This window comes from Podarcis liolepis, assembly GCF_965112155.1.
Source record: "Podarcis liolepis genome assembly, chromosome: 11".
Lineage (NCBI taxonomy): Eukaryota > Metazoa > Chordata > Lepidosauria > Squamata > Lacertidae > Podarcis > Podarcis liolepis.
This window is the reverse complement of record NC_139565.1, coordinates 40,078,946-40,095,449: the sequence shown is the minus strand read 5'-3', so window position 1 is coordinate 40,095,449 and position 16,504 is coordinate 40,078,946. Positions and strand designations below refer to the sequence as shown.

At 47.2% G+C, this 16,504-nt stretch overlaps 1 protein-coding gene across 4 annotated transcripts in view; it reads right to left on the bottom strand.

The window, feature by feature from the left end:
* HTR1A (5-hydroxytryptamine receptor 1A) overlaps positions 1-14,303 on the bottom strand; it is a 47,078-nt gene extending 32,775 nt beyond the window's left edge. For all 4 annotated transcript variants that reach the window (XM_083465424.1, XM_083465426.1, XM_083465425.1 and 1 more), the window contains exon 1: positions 10,450-14,303. In XM_083465424.1, coding sequence (XP_083321550.1) covers positions 10,920-12,248 — 1,329 coding nt within the window. In that variant the 5' untranslated portion in view covers positions 12,249-14,303 and the 3' untranslated portion in view covers positions 10,450-10,919. The remainder of the gene's footprint in view (positions 1-10,449) is intronic.
* Between the last annotated feature and the right edge of the window lie 2,201 nt (positions 14,304-16,504).

The window sequence follows — 16,504 nt, the reverse complement described above, 5'->3', positions numbered from 1 at the left end:
AGATACATGTTCAGATTAGGTGGAGAATAAGTATATATCACACCCCTGCTTTTTCATATGAAGTTTCATTTTTTTGCTAATGAAAACTAGTTCCCTTTAAAGGTAAGTCCAACGAAGGTGGGCAAGTGAAAACAGGATTTTTTTCCTCTCTCTTTTTATAAAACCCATTAGGCAGCTTTAAAATGCCTTCATTTATTTTACTGCCGCCTTATTTTTCTTGTTCCTCTCCCACAGCAATTCTAGGCGGGTTCTTTAATTATGCTCGCAATGGCCATTGCTGAGTTACCCTAGCAGTACTACGTATTTCCTCTGTAGAAATATTCCATCTGGTAGCATCAGCTGTCTGCTAGTGCCAGCTCTTTATGGTACCCTGTTGCAACGATATTCAGCAGTAAAGTATCAACAAACTTAAGCCTGCCTGTACAGCAGGAACTGCCAACTTAGAGAGAAGACACAGAATCAGCATCAGACTTAATTTCCTTAATGAGCTCTGTGTGAGGTTTTTGCAGGGAGAGCTGGCATCTGTAACTCGCTGGAGCTATCAAGGTTCTCTGAACGCTGCACCTGTTTGCTAGACACACAGATCCACCAAGAGGACTCCTGAGTACCTAAAATGAACTACTTTGATAGCAGTCAAAAAACAGAAAGCTTCATTTGAACTATCACTTTGGAAACAGGTTTCCAATCAAGGAAGATGAATCCAGTTCTAACCTAATATTATGAGCTTAATAGAATTGTAAAGCAACAGTGGATTTTTTTCTGTGGTTCCCTGTTGTTTGATGGGTGGTGTTTTCAGGGGCATCCGAGCTCACCTTGGGCTAGGGAAACATTCCCACAGAGAACCACAACCCTCTGCTTATTACTACACTCGGTAATATCCGTTGAACTCTTATGCTCCTCTATAACTGTGCTAAAGTCAGGATATAAAGCACTTTATATCCAGTGCTTAAATGTCGTTACATACATAGCCAAAACTGCACCACTTAGAGACAAGAGAGAGACATCAGCAGGATCGAGAAGACCCAAAATTTGCAGAAGCCCTTTTCTTTTTTAAGAAAATGTAAGGAAAGAACCCAAAAAAGAGCCCACTGAGAGCTGAGCGTGATCATTTTTGTGAAATGTTGACTGGTGGTTGGGGAAGGGATGGAAAACCAGAGGGAGATGGAATGGGGAGGAATGGAGTGGAGTTTCCTTGGACTATCACCCTGAACAGGAGCACTCCACACTACTGGCTTTTGTATGTATTCAGACTGATTTCTAAAGCACTCCAATATACTTGAAACAACATCCCTCATAAAAAGATTCCCTCTCACGTTCATGCTTAAACATGGAATCTGGTGCATCTCTGCAACCCTCTCTGCTTGGTTGTAAGTCACTTTGGGTTACCTTGGGCAAAGTAAAGCATCTAACAAATTTAATTAACAATAATAGAACCATGCAAGCAATCTCCACCTCTCCATGAAAAAGGAAATTACCATAGTAAACTGGAGGACTCAGGATACATTCCCACAACCATGTTTTCCAAGGGAAACATCCCTTCAGCTTCCATGGCACAATGTTTGTGCGTAAAACTATTCAAAACAATCCAGTGGTGATTAGTTTGATTATGTGAATCATCAGTGGGTTGCCTGCATCCAAATTATTACAAATATGTGGCTGTGGGAAATAAAACTGATGCCAAGGATGTGAATCTGCTTCTCAAATCAGTTCCGCTGAAAGAAAGCTGAGTCAAATGACTTCTCTACGATAGATATATTTGTTTAACTGTCATTCTCCCTCTCCAGGGAAGTCTAGGCCTGTAGTTCTGTGAGGGGAAGCAGATTTGTCAACACTCCACCAAGGTACAATTCCCAGATTCTTTTAGGGAAACCTTGACAGTCAAAGTGGTGTGAAAAATCGTCCATGTCTATAATGTAAATATGGTCCTACTGATCACCCACAACCCATAATTCAACTTCCACTTAAAATGGCAAATTATGTCAGGCAGACACGTGGTTGAAATAGAAGTATGATTTACGAGTTATATTTCTCTAAAGGCATAATTTCTCTGAAGGCATAGTCCACTGATGACTAATATAGCCTCTTCCAGATCGTCCATTAAGAGCAGAAGCCATGCATGTAGCTTTCTGTTTGCTTCAAAGCTCTTTGATTGCCCAGCCAAAGTGGAACACTCATAAAACTGTTGCAAAAGAAAATTAATTGACTAAAAAAACGAAATGAAAGAGATTGTGCATACCTATATCAGGGTATGGGTTCTAATCTGTGGCCCTCCAAGGGTTGGTGGATTATGTCAGCCCCAACAAGCATGGCCAGTGGTCAGGGATCATGGTGGTTGTAGTCTAGCACCATGTAGAAGACCACATATTCCACACTAGTGGTGCATATAAAAGAGATCTAGACTGACCATTCCTTCCATTTTGTGATACATCTCCCTGAAAGGAGTAATAAGAAAGAGAGGCAACCATCATGACCCACAACACAGGGAACTTGCAGCGTATGGCAGAGGACTCTGATGATGACAAGGTTCAGATGCCTTCTTTGAGAAGACAGCCATGAGCATGTCAGAGGGCACAGCCCTGCCAACACCCTCTAACTCAGAGAATGAGTCCCATGAATTGCTTCTGTCTCCCCAGCCCTGCAAAAGGCAAAGGATACAAAACAAGGTAAAGGTAACAGTAAAGGTAAAGGGACCCCTGACCATTAGGTACAGTCGTGACCGACTCTGGGGTTGCGGCGCTCATCTCGCTTTATTAGCCAAGGGAGCCGGCATACAGCTTCCAGGTCATGTGGCCAGCATGACTAATCCACTTCTGACAAACCAGAGCAGCGCACGGAAACGCCGTTTACCTTCCTGCCGGAGCGGTACCTATTTATCTACTTGCACTTTGATGTGCTTTTGAACTGCTAGGTTGGCAGGAGTTGGGACCGAACAACGGGAGCTCACCCCGTCATGGGGATTCGAACTTCCACCCTTCTCATCTGCAAGTCCTAGGCTCTGTGGTTTAACCCACAGCGCCACCTGCGTCCCTACAAAACAAGGCAAGAGCCCTTTAAATAACCAGCCAGCTCCTCCAGAGAGACAGATCCTACCATATTCTAGTTCTAGCCTACAACATCTCTGCAGAAACAACATCATCTGTAGCTTCCTCCAGAGGACAGTGCGTGTTCCAAGATGTGACCTGAGGTGGAATTTGAAGTAGTGCTGAGGAGATCACTCCACCAGCACTAGCATCTCTACTAGCCTGATGAAATGATATCACCTCTCTTCCACTCTTGCCCTGTTCTGGGGATTCTCCTGACCTCCTAGTGTGAATTAGGGGGCACGGATGAGGAGAGGGGAATCCCATTGTGGCTTCCACTAGTGCTACTATCTAGATGCATCCAGCCTTGGACTAGATTTGGCACTAGTCCTTCCCCTGTGATCCTCAAGTTCTCATTAAACTGGGCAGGAAAATCAGAATATAGTATAAGAACAGCTTTATGGCAATGACCTGTCTATTCCAGTAGGGTGACACTCATACATAGCCAGGTCTAGGTCCTCTCAGTGTGTGAAATAACAAGCAGCTCTGAGCACCCTGTGCTTCACTAGATCACCTCCAGCTTCTGACCATGTGATAGTTAGGTGAAACAAGAAATACAACCCATTTGTTATCCCATTTAATCTTCCACTAAAATAAATCCAGCTCTAATCCGGCATTATAAGCTGACATAACTACATTTAGAAAGTATCTAGTGCTTTATACCAGGAAAGGGAAAGGAACATAGGAAACTGCCTTGTGCTGAGCTCACTACTGACTACACTAACATACAGTAACTCTTCATGATTTCAAATGCAAGTCTTTTCCCAGTTTTAGCTGGAGATGCCAGTGATTAAACCTGGGACCCACTGCATGCAAACCATGCTGTCTGTCACTGAGTTACAGGAAGGAAGGGAAAGTAGGAACCAACAAATTTGCAGATGCAAACAGTTCCACACCTACACAGATAAATGATGCATATTTTTCAAATCATCATCATCATCATCACTACTCATGCATAGGGAACTTTTTGTTTCAACAAATATCACCCACCAGTAACACAGAGCTAATGAATTAATTTGTAAAGTCCCCTGAAATGTTGTTTATATATGTATGGCTAACAAATTTCCTGCATCCCTGTGTACAAGTTGTGTCTGTTGCTTTAATTTGGCTATATCAGCAACACTTGTTAATTCTTGTGTGTTCGCCTTTTGCAATGTTGTGGAGACCTCAACTTCATTTTCAAAGAGCGGAAATTCAAGAACGTGTCGATCAAAGAAAGAGGGGAAAGTGAGATCAAAGATCACTTTAATTGAGAAAATGCAGTCCATTTTAATCAGAAAATTAGACTATTTATAGAACATATTAAAATTATCAACGTCATCGAACACAGTATGTAGTAGCATCAGTTCATGAGTGGACATATACATTCACATGAATCACAGAATAAACATTCCCTTTATCGCTAGGTAGCACATACTGTATCAAACTAAGCAGGACAATCACCTCTTTCTCTGTCTTTGGCTCAAGCATGAGATCGTAGATGAACTTCACAAAGGTTTCAGACTATTTCATAGTGCAAAATTAGCATCCCTGTCAAACCAGGAGTTGGGAACGTTAGACTAGATCACAATCCATACCCTGTATGAAGATAGGGGGTGCTGTGCAAAATGGGCATTCTGTCACCTCCCTACGAGTTCTGATTCTGGAAAGGACCTCAAGGATCATCTACTCTAAACCCATCTCCCTTAAGACAACACATGCCTTCCTTAACCCATCCAGGTTAAGGATCATTCCAGAGTAGAAGACTCTCAATAACTTGTATTATTGCCCAACTGATCTTGCAGTCAGGAAGTGAGTCCTAACACCTAACATTTGTTTATACTACAGCATGTTAAAATATCTCACCATACACATCCCTCAGTGTTCTCTGTCTTCTTTGTGGTAACTTTTAAGTGCTGGAAAACTGACCCCAAACACATACATCTCTCTTTTCATACAAATTGTTTTCAGGCTCGAGATAACAAGGTTGACATTTTAACAGCACCTGAGAGATCTGTACCTGGATTGTAAACACATATATTTGGAAACAGGTCCGGTGGATTTCTATAGAACATCTTTCCAAGCCAGAGTGCTTGGGCTTGAAGCCAAGAAAACAAAATTCATTTTCAAAATGGGTTTTCATGGGACTTGGGTTAATTCTATCCATGCTATTGACACTGCTGATGTCAATGGATTTCGTTTAGGTCAGGATTACATTGAAAGGGGCAAGCCAGTCAGGTAAACTATGTGTAATAGGAGGGGCTGGGGAAATTGGGGGGGGGCAAGAAACAGCAGGAAAGGGTTGGAATGAAATGCAACATGAAATGCAACATGACTCGACTTCTGTTTATTTGTAAGTTTCCAGGAAATTGAATGGGACTTGCTGCTTGCTAACTGGTTTACATTAACTCCTTTTTGTGTGTGGATTTTTCTAAAACAGGGATCAGGAACCTCGGGATGGTGGGGAGGGGAAATGTGGTCCTCCAGGCATCTCCATCTGGCTCTCAAGCTCTCACCACCATCCTTCTCCCCAGGTCACACCCAGCATTTAGTGTTTCTGTCTCGAATAAATGTATCCTTGAATTTGGATAATGCGTCTGTCTTGCTGTGCATAGAAACCAGCCTACTGTACATATGTAAAATTCACATATGTTGCCCTGCCAACCTTTGCCTTTGGCCTCATCCATCACCAGCATGTGGTACCCAAAGTGTTGCCCAGAAGACAGTGCAGCCCTTGGGCTGGCAATGGTTTCCCCAACCCTGCCATAAAAGGGGGCTTTTCATTGTTTTGGCTTCCTTTAGTTACTTGTTTGTTTAAGCGCCTAAAGCTTTGAGTCCCACGGAGGCAGGACATGCATATAGGTAAAGCTGCTGTGAGGCACCGTGAGGCCTGGGAGATGGTGGGGTATAAATCTTTTCAAAGTAACTTATGTAAAAGACTAAACCCTACATGCCAGTTGCTCTGGAGCAATGTCAAGGTATTCACATAGCAAGTCCGGCCCCTGCTATGCAACAGGGTGAAGTAACCTGCTTCAGGTGGCACCACGGAGAAGGCAGGTTATAGATGAAGGAGAGAATTGGCTTCTTTTTCAAGTATTGGCCCTTGCAGAAGTATCTTGAACTGGTACTGTCACTGAGCCTTCAAAGTGACTTCAGCTGCCATGCTCAAAAATAAGCGGTCCCATTTGCAGGAGAAATGATTTTGAGGAGATATGGAAGGTAATTGTAGAATTTGTACTGTTAAAATGGAAAGGGGTCAAACCATCGCAAGAGATGTTGAAATTTTGGGAGGTTGGATAGTTACAATGGAATAGTTTCAGGGGTGGGGTGCACATTTATTATTATTATTATTATTATTATTATTATTATTATTATTATTATTATTAAATGAATGAATGAATAAAAAGAATAAGTGGTCCTGAATCACAACCTTTGCTTCTAACTCCAATTATATGGGCATTTAGTATAAATATAGCATTAGCTCATTCACACCGTGATCAACTCCTGCCCGGAAACCAATGTCCCCACTGTGGAAGGACATGTGGATCCAGAATTGGCCTCCACAGTCACTTACGGACTCATTGTTAAAACTGTGTTTATGGAAGACAATCTTACTCGGCTACGAGTGATCGCCAAAGAAGAAGAAAAAGAATTGCAAAATTGTGCAAGATCCACTACAACTAAATATCCTTTTGCTGTAAAGTGTATCAACTGCCCAATCAGCACACTGGCTGCAAAAGCACCCTTGAAATGATGGAGAACACTTTTGTTAACTACCTGGGAATTGTCTCTATACAATAAAGATGTAATGTGTACATCAACCCATAGCTATTAAAACCTTACATGCAAATATGATTCTTAGGTAGTAACAATCCACTTTCATAGTAGCATGCCCCCATAAGATTTCAGTGAACTCAGTTCTGTATAAATATGCTTAAAACATGGATAGACTTCACTTGAAATTATGTCCCATTGATATGCCTTTGGTGTTACTTTTAGTCCCATAAGGAAAAGTGCATTCTTCTGCATGTTGACTTGGAAGGAAGTCCCACTGTGTTCAGTGAGACTTACTCCCTAGTAAGTGTTTTTAGGATTTTAGACTTAAATAATTAGCAGTCAAACTGTATTCTAGATATGGATTTTAGCCTGTGTTAATTTGTTCAGCAAGGACTAACTCAAAAGTAATAGCTTGATATTGGGTCAAGATTGAAGTAGCTTTGCTGCAAATAATAATCTTGCTCTAGGGGAACAACAATATTGCTGCTTTTTTATATATTAAAAAATACGGATGTAGGCTTCAGGCCTGAGAAATTCTGGGAGTGAATTATTTTTTTAAGAGCTACACAAATATTGCTATGCTGCACATATAAAGCAAGTATGGGGAACCTGCAGCCCTCCAAAGGCTTTCAGACTCCAACTCTCTTTATCCCTGACCATTGTCCACACTGGCTGAAACTGATGGGCGTTAAAGTCCAACAATATCTGGAGGGCTGCATATTTCCCATCTCTAACTGGAAGATTAATGGTAATTATAATTTGCTAAATTGGACTTCTTGTACGTACATGAAATTGAAGCAGCCATGTGGAAGAGTTGTACCACTTGTGACTGATAATGTCACAGACACTCTCCAATATGTGCCTGCAACATTGACGCTGCCACATTCTACACAATAATAAAAATATCAATGGATGCACTATTGGGATCCTACCAGTTGGAGAGCAGTGGAAATTGGATATTGGATCCCTGTAACAGAAGCATAGCTTTCAGAGAATATATCTGAGTCCTTCACAATAAATGACTCACATTTTGTTTCTATTATAACTTAGTCTTCTGGAGTTACCCTTCAGGGAGATATCTGCTGTGTAGTTATCCATGTGTGTTTTTCTTGGTGAAGCCCAGTAACTGAACCAACACAAATCTAGTCTCCTTATGAATTCAACCTTTAAAAATCTGTGCTGCTAATGAATTCCGACAAGACTTTTTTCCCTAGGTCTATTATGTCTTCATAAGAAGTATTCCAAAAGCTTTCCCATGGAAGCAAGTTTTACATAGAAATGCCCATTACTTCTTTGTGTATGTGCTTAGGCTTGTTGCAGCTGGTGCCCATTATGTTCTACAGTCCATGACTTGTCAGAAAATCTCATTCCCTGGAAGCAACTCAATGCATTTTCCAGTCATGTGCTGAAGGGACTGAAGCACTGGGCACTCTAACATGGTTGCTCATGAGTTTAAGCTGTCATTTTATTTATTTACAGCTGCATGGCTATTTTTACAGCTGTGTGATGCACAAGACGCCAGACATACCTTTGTGCAAACTCCTCTGAAGGATTTGAGAGCACTTCCCATGCTCTGGCACAAGTTCCATTCATATCAATGATGGAATGCACAGAACTTTGGAAGTAAAACTTGCCTCTCTTCATTAATCTTCAGCAAGAGAACTGAGATGATTAAAATAAAGGATTCAATATGAGTCAAAGTCATTGTGGGAGGAGTTAGGAGACCTCTTGCTGCCTCTGCTAACATATGCCCTTTACACCTACTAATCTTTAGTGGTACTTTAAAATGCTCTTTTCAAATAAAATAAAAAAGCAGAGTGACAGTTTTCTACAGTCTGCAATCCACAAGCCACATCCTTGGGCTTGTGAACTGCAGTCAGTAGCTGCATTGTAACTTTCAGCAAAGTTTATTAGACATGAGGGCTTTTTTATATGCAGACATGCATGCAGATAAACTCAGTCTGTGGCCACGTTTCTCTGATGGGACATTTAAATAATATGTAATGGCATTATATTACACATTTCATTTGATTTATGGACTTTTGCTATCTCTTGAGCAATGTTTTAACTTCTTTGCTCACTCCCTGGGCTTACAGATCACTCATTCACCTACTCTGCAGACAATGTGTCTACTTGGGAGTAAGTGTCTAGAGGCTTGAAGCCAGCAGGGTAAGTTAAGGGCATCACGTTCATCTATTGATGCAATATTAAGAGTTCCAAGTCTCACGTGTTAATCCCAAACAAGAAAGAGCAATACTCAACTGAGACCATGTATTTATCTGGACCAAATGTTGCAAGCATTTGCTAATAATTTATAATTGCTAGGACTGCCTTCTTTATTTTCACTTTTTCAAGCATTGTGGGAGACTCCAGTGATGCAGATCTGTCTTTGTTCTGCTTCCAAAGGACACCAGAAGCTGTTTTGTCCCTGGAACAACTTTTTCTAATTTGCATCCTTATCAAGGATTTTTGATCTAATGAACGCTGCCTGCATTAAGCATTTCACTACTTATTTGTCCTGATAAAGGGTTGAATTCTATGCTAGTTCTACTCAGAGTAAACCCACCGAAAATAACGGGCACCCCAAACATTCATTTCAGCGGATCTGCTCTGAGTAAAATCTAGCTGAACTCAACCGAAAGCTATGTAAATATCAAGCTAACCCTACCGCATCGGTTTGTCTGCTGCAGGAAGTTCAGTGTGGCCCGGAAGCTTGCCTCTAGCGCTTTAAACACCGATTAAAGCTATCTCCTCGTCTGCTAAATCTTTCATAAGAGGTGTGTTTCCCACCATTTCAGCCTTCAAGCCTTAACGGCGGCCCGATCCGATGAACGTTTTTACTTTGAAGTAAATCTCGCCTCAGCCAATGGCTCTTCTCTCCGTTCTCCTCCCACCCAAGTGTGCCAAGGACCGCGGGCTTCCTTGGGAGCATTGAGCTCGGTAGGACTTACTTCCGAGTAAACATGCGTAGCGTGGGATCGGCTTGCCCTTTCGCGGGAGTCCTGGACATAGAAATGGCTGACAACATAGAAGCAGGAGAGCGCTCTCTACAATACATGGTACAGACCGATCAGTTAGCAAGTCACTTACAGGGTTGCGGATCCGCTTGGCTCCCTCCCTCCTTTCCCACCCCACCGAAATGCACTTTGCCCAAGCCAGCGACCACCTGGAAGCCGCTCCAGTTGGCTTGGTTGCTTCGCTCCCTTTCAGAGTTCGTACTTACTCGGCCTTAAAAGAAGCAAAGAAGTTTTTTAGCTTCTTTAAAATAATAAAAATAAATAAATCCGAGGGGGTTTTTGGGGGGGGCGTGTGGGGAGCGAGCGAAGGAGAGAAACCAGACGAGATTTACGTTGTTATGCATAGGATGGTTTTATTGTGTGGTTTCAATTCGGGCAGATACCCTGTTTGTTTGTTGGTCGGTTGGTTAGTCTCCTGGTCTGCAGCCCATCCTACCACCCCCACACGCAAACACACACCCTCAAAATCCTAGATCAGCTCCCCTAGATCGGATTGTTTCTATGCACAGTTTGGAGTAAGGAGGAAACTCTGAGAAGGAGTCGAGGCCGGGAGCAACAACAAACGAGACTGTCAGGCTTCCCTGGGACGCTCCTACCTTCCTGAGCCGCCTCGCGGTGTTGAAGCAGGAGTTCAGAAAAGGGACCCCCGAGGGCGCCGGATGAGCAACACTGCTGGGCGAGAGCAGTTGGCTTTGGGCCCCGGTCTGTATTGGGACCCAAGGCACAGGGCAGCCTCCATTCGAGCGTCCCAAATGGGGAAAGGGGGGGGGGGATCCAGGCGACGCTCCCCGCCCTCCTCTCCCGAAAATAAAAGAGCCATCAGTGCCCAATGAAAATGGCGCAGCAGAGGTGGGATGGCCCAGCCCCGACGGCATTACAGGGCATCAGATGTCTGCAAAGCATCCATGGTAGAAGGAGGTGCCTGGGGGGAGGGGAGTTCATGAAGAGGTGAGGTGGAGGATAAGACCCACACACCCAGTGCCTACCCTACCCCTCTCCCAGCCCCCCACTTCACCCTCAAAAAGCGTGTCTCTGTGTGTGTGTGCAGTCCCTCCCTGCGCTCCAGTCACTGCGTGCAAAACTTGCACTTGATGATCTTCTTAAAAGCACTTTGGAAATCTTTGTTGAAGTAGGCATAGATGACCGGGTTGAGGAGCGAGTTGGAGTAGCCTAGCCAGTTGATGACGGCGCCCAGCCAGTCCGGCATGTAGCAGCCCGAGCCGCACAAGGGCAAGACCAGCGCCACGATGAAGAAGGGCAGCCAGCACAGGATGAAGGTGCCCATGATGATGCCCAGAGTCTTGACCGTCTTCCTCTCCCGGGCCAGGGCCATCTTGCGCTTGGCCTCTGCGTTCTTGGGCTCGTTCTTGCGCTCCGTCGACGGCGTGGCCGCTCCCGAGCTGCCTTGGGGAGGGGCGTGGTGGTGGTGGTGATGGTGGTGGTGATGGTGATGGTGGTTGGGCAGGGGCAGGTGGCTCTTGGTAGAGTTGGACGGGTTGACCTCGAGGATTTCCAAGGCAGCCACCGGGCCGTCCTCTCCCAGCCGGAGGGCCCCATTGACGCACGGGCCCTCAGGCGCTTTGGGCTCGACGGTGCTTTTCCAGCTTTTGGCCTGCTGCTGGGGACCCCCGTTGCTCCGCTTGGGCTCCCCGCTGGACGGCGAGGCCGACAGGCAGGTGTCAGCCACCTTCTCAGAGTCCTCGTGCTGCTGCTGCTTCTTGTCGGCTTTCTTGACGGTCTTGCGGATCCTGAAGCGCGCCGCCTTGAAGATGCGCCCGTAGAGGACCAGCATGAGCAGCAGCGGGATGTAGAAGGCGCCGAAGGTGGAGTAGATGGTGTAGCCGGGGTCCTTGCTGATGGTGCAGGCGTTGGGGTCGGCCCTGTCCTCTGGGGTCCGCCAGCCCAGCATGGGCGGGATGGAGATGAGGAAGCCGATCAGCCACGTCAGGCTGATGAGGACGGCGGCCCGACGGGGCGTCCGCTTGTTGACGTAGTCAATGGGGTCCGTGATGGCCCAGTAGCGGTCCAGGGCGATGGCGCACAGGTGCAGAATGGACGAGGTGCAGCACAGCACGTCGAGGGAGTTGAAGATGTCGCAGGTCACCTGGCCCAGCGTCCACTTGCCCAGCACCTGGTACAGGGCGGCCATGGGCAGCACGAGCACCGACACCATCAGGTCCGTGACGGCCAGCGAGCCGATCAGGTAGTTCGCCACAGTCTGCAAGGTGCGCTCCAGGGCGATGGCGGCGATGACACACGCGTTGCCCACCACGGCGAACAAGATCAGCGCGCCCAGCACCACCGACGTGCACAGCTGGTAACCCAGGGTGGCCGCGGGCGCCGGGCTAGTCGGCTGGCTGCCGTTGGCCGCCGTCGTGCTGTTGGGCATCTCCATGGCGGAAGGGGGCCGGAGGGAGGAGCGGGGAGCGAGGGGGGCCGAGGAGGCAGCGCCTTCACTCCGGCGGCGGCGGCAGCGGCAGCGGCGGTGGGCAGCAGTGCTTCCAGAGGGTCAGCAGCACCATGGCCCCCCGACGGGACGGGCAGAGAGAGGCGGCGGCGTCTGGCGGGACTCACGCGCCCCTCGGCGGGCTAAAGCCAGGCAGCGCCTCGGGCTAGCGCCAGTCCCGACACACCGGCTGCACCTCCTGTTCCTCCTCCTGTTCCTCCTCGGCTAGGCATTCCCGGGAGCAGTGCCCAGCACCTCCTCTCGAGCTTCCTTGCTGTTGCTGCTGCTGCTGCCACTGCCCCCTCCCGCCGCCGCCGCCGCCGCTGCTCAACCCTCCGGCGGCCCCCACTTGCTGCTGGGCTGGCTCTCCTGCTTCCTCTTCCTCGCCCTTCCTTCTCAAAGTCTCTCTGCTTCTCTCTGGCTCTTGCCCGCCGCTTCTTATCCTCCCTGCCACATCCCCCCGTCACTCACTCACTGAGCTTGGCTTCTCGCAGCCTCCCGTCGCTCTCGCCGTCCTCTCTCTCTCTCTCTCTCTCTCTCTCTCTCTGCTGCTCCTCTTCCTGCCGCTGCCTCTTGGGCTCCCTCCTCGACTTCTTTGTCTCATTTATTTATTTATTTCCTTCTGCCTGGCTCCCATTTATTTATAAATTTATATCCCTTTTCTCTCTGCCCCACTTCTTCTCTTCTTCCTCCCTTGTCTTCCCTCTCCCGCCTTCTCCCTCGCTTCTGCTCCGCTTCTCTAGCCCTCGCTGCTGCTGCTGCTGCTGCTCTCTTTCTGCAGCCGCTCTTCCCCCGTCCACACACACACACACACTTTTTGTAGTCCTCGCTGCCTGCTGCCAGCCCTCCCCTTCGTCTTCTCCTTGTCACCCCGTCGGCTTCTTTGCTCCTCTTTCAGCCTTTGGGTCTGCCCCCGGCTCCTCTCCTCTCCTCCTTTCCCTCCTTCTTCTTTTCACTTCTCCATTGCCAAGGACTGCTGAGATCTCTCGCCTTCAGCATTTTGTTGCCCCCCTCCCCCCAATTCTCCTCCTCTTGGGTTTATTTCCTCCCTCCTCCTCCCCTCGGTCCCTCCCTTTCACTTCTCCGCCCCCCCCTCCACACACACACACACACACACACACAACGCCCCCACATAGACACCTCGTGTGTGTTAGTGGGTGCTTCTCGCCGGATGACATGGGACTCTGGGCTGATGGTCCTTTTCGTCAATGGAATCTGGGGCAGCATTCATTGGGTGCCTTAGCAGCCGTAGGGGAGTAAGGATAGGACCGATAGGACACATTCTCTCCTCCCCCCCCCCAACACACATTCACACATGATCCATACACATGTCAGAAACTAGACCAGATAGATTCTCTAAAGGAAGGGGAACCCCCTACACGCAACGCAAACCGCCTCCTGCTCCCCGCCCCCCATCGCAACCCTCCAACAGCAGGCGAGAATCGTTAAAAAAGAGCAAAAGTTATAGTGGTGTTGCTGGGACTTCTTCGCCGCGCGTCAGCCCCCTCCCCTTGAAAACCCAGTCCCTGTAGGTGCGCCCTCACGTCTACCCAGCCAGGAGTGCCAAAGAGGCAGGATGCAATGGAGACTGAGCTTCGTCTTGGCCGGAGGCGACCCGGAGGAACTGGCGGGGGCTTGACGAGGGAAAGCAGCGAGAACCGCTGAACTGAGCTCCCCGTCTCTCATTTCGCTTCGTTTCCACTGGAGCGCTTTGCCCGGGGAAGCAGCTCCGCTGAATCAGCGGAGGATGACTGGCGAGGCTTGCGAGAACCGTAGGGAAGGGATCCCCCTTCCCTCCCCCCCCCCAGCCATCTCGTTCCCTAGCTGGAATCCGGCGCTTTGCAAGGAAGGCGGCGGCGGCGGCGGCGAATGGGCATCCCTGCTCCGCTCCCCGCCTTCCTCGCGGCAGCAGAGGCGACGAAGTCCGTTTCGGCGCCGGCTGGCGAGCGCCAGCATTTCAGCACCCTGGACAGCGCTGAGCTTCAAGGGCATTTGTCGCCACCTGCAGGCGCGCCACGTCGGGCTTCGCCTGTTCAGCTCGCGTACCTGCGCTGGGAGACTCGGAAAGCCTCCCCAGATAGCTCTGTAGGCAGAGGACGGCCGTGGGCAGCTGCTTCCCCGCTGAAAAAGGCTTCGGGTCGCTTGAATGCATCTGCCCGAAAAGCCCCTGAAACTCCACGTCGCCTTTGCCCACCTCGGGTCAGCAGGGGCGGGGGGAGGGGCGGGGGAAGGCATCGCTTGGGCGCCTTGAAGCGAAATGTACTCGAACGCTCCGTCTTTTATTCTCTCCCTCCTCTCCTTTTTCCTTGAACTTTTGTTGCTACCATTTCACAGACAGGTAAATCGGACCGCCCTGGTGTTTCAGAGCAGCGGAGTGTCGGTGTGTGGGCGCATTTGCCTGGAGGTTACAATTAGCCCTTTTATTTCGCCCAACCACAAAGGCTCGAACGGGGTTTGGATTGTTTGGAGTGGGGGAATCCATAAAAGGCAGCACTTCAGTTCCAAAATGATGGAGCACAAAGGCTGGATATAAGCCACGCTATCTGCTTTGAAAGACCCCACTCCTAATTGCAGGTGATCTTTAAAGGTGGCTGTTACTAAGCAGTTAGGAAAAAGTGCTCTGCAGAGGTACTCCTTTCTTAGCTATCACTTCAGGGTTAAGGGGGGGGGGTGCTTTGTCACTAAAAACAAGAACACAGGAAGCTACCTTATACTGAGTCTTCCCATCTATCTCAGCATTGTCTACACTGATTGGCAGCGACTGTCTATGGTTTCAGACACGGATGTTCCCCGCTCCCCTCCCAGCCCTATCTGGAAATGCTGGGAAATGAACCTGGAAATTTCTGCAGACAGAGCAAATGATTTACCACTAAGCTCCCTGGAAAGGTTCTGGAGCTGACTCTTAGCTTTCACCAACACTTTATAATATAAGCATATGGGAAGGCATACGGTCACCAGATACTTTTTAATTGCAGCCAACAATGATTTTCAGTGAACTTAAATGAAAAAGAACCCCAACCCAAAGAATTATATGCCCGTTGAAATTTCCCGTAAGGAATGGTGACTTGTATAGCCGCTAAAGAGTTTGTTTCGTTTCTGGGTGTGCAATCGCACCAGAAAGTCATTGTCAATGACTGTGCAGCTGTTTTTCTAAGCTCTTCCCACTTCCACTAGAGTAAATGAATCGTTTTGTCCTAGAACCTTTGAACTGAATTAGTTGGGTCACACAATGATCAATAAAAGAGCCAGAGTAAGGGGAATAGACCAAGGCAGGTTTCTATAGCGCCATGTCCTTGAAGTATCTTAAGATGGATTTGTTTACATGTTGTCCACTCAAATCATTTGGAAGCACTGTAGCACAGAGTCATTTAGGAAAATCTTATCCATCCACTAGATACTGGTCACTGAAAGTGGAGAGGTTTGCCTGGTTGTTTCTGAATCTGTTTTCTGGATTCTGTCATCTCTCACACACACAAAAGCAAGGATCCATTCTGTCCTGCTCTCTCTGCTCAAAGGAAAGTTGCACTGCAGGAAATTACAATGCAACCAAGTATTGAAATTGCTGATCTCCAAAAGATAAAGGATGCTATAGCTTCACTTGATAGAAAGAGGCAAAAAAACCCAAAACAACAACAACTAAAAGAGAGCATGAAATGAAAACAGTATCTCTGGGAACAATCTGAAATGAGCATCAGATTGGCACATCGTAAATCAATGCATTTCTAGCTGGTAAACATCTCCAAAAAGTTCAGGGGGTTTGGGGCTGGTGACAATTAGCTGACAATTTTATTTTGTTGACAAGAGTGTCAGTTTCATTGGAAGAAAGAACTGAAAATCCTGAGGAAAATAATGTCACTAGGTTGGTGGGATTTTTTGCATCTCTTTACAAGGTTCTTTTAATAAAGAAAGGGGATTTTGCACCCCAGTTTGCCCTCACACATTTTTAGAGTTAAATGTTACTTATAACAAAGTTTTCTCTTTTAAAAATGTTGCTCGTAAGAACATAATTTATAAATTGCCTTGTTGGATCAGACCAAAGGTTTATCTAATCTATAATTCATTTTCCAACCATGACAGCCAGATACCCTTAAAAAGGGTATGATGAAGATAACTACCTCTGTCCTTGGTTCTTAATAACTAGCAATCAAGTCCACAACACACACACACACACACACACACACACACACACACACACAAGCTCCTTT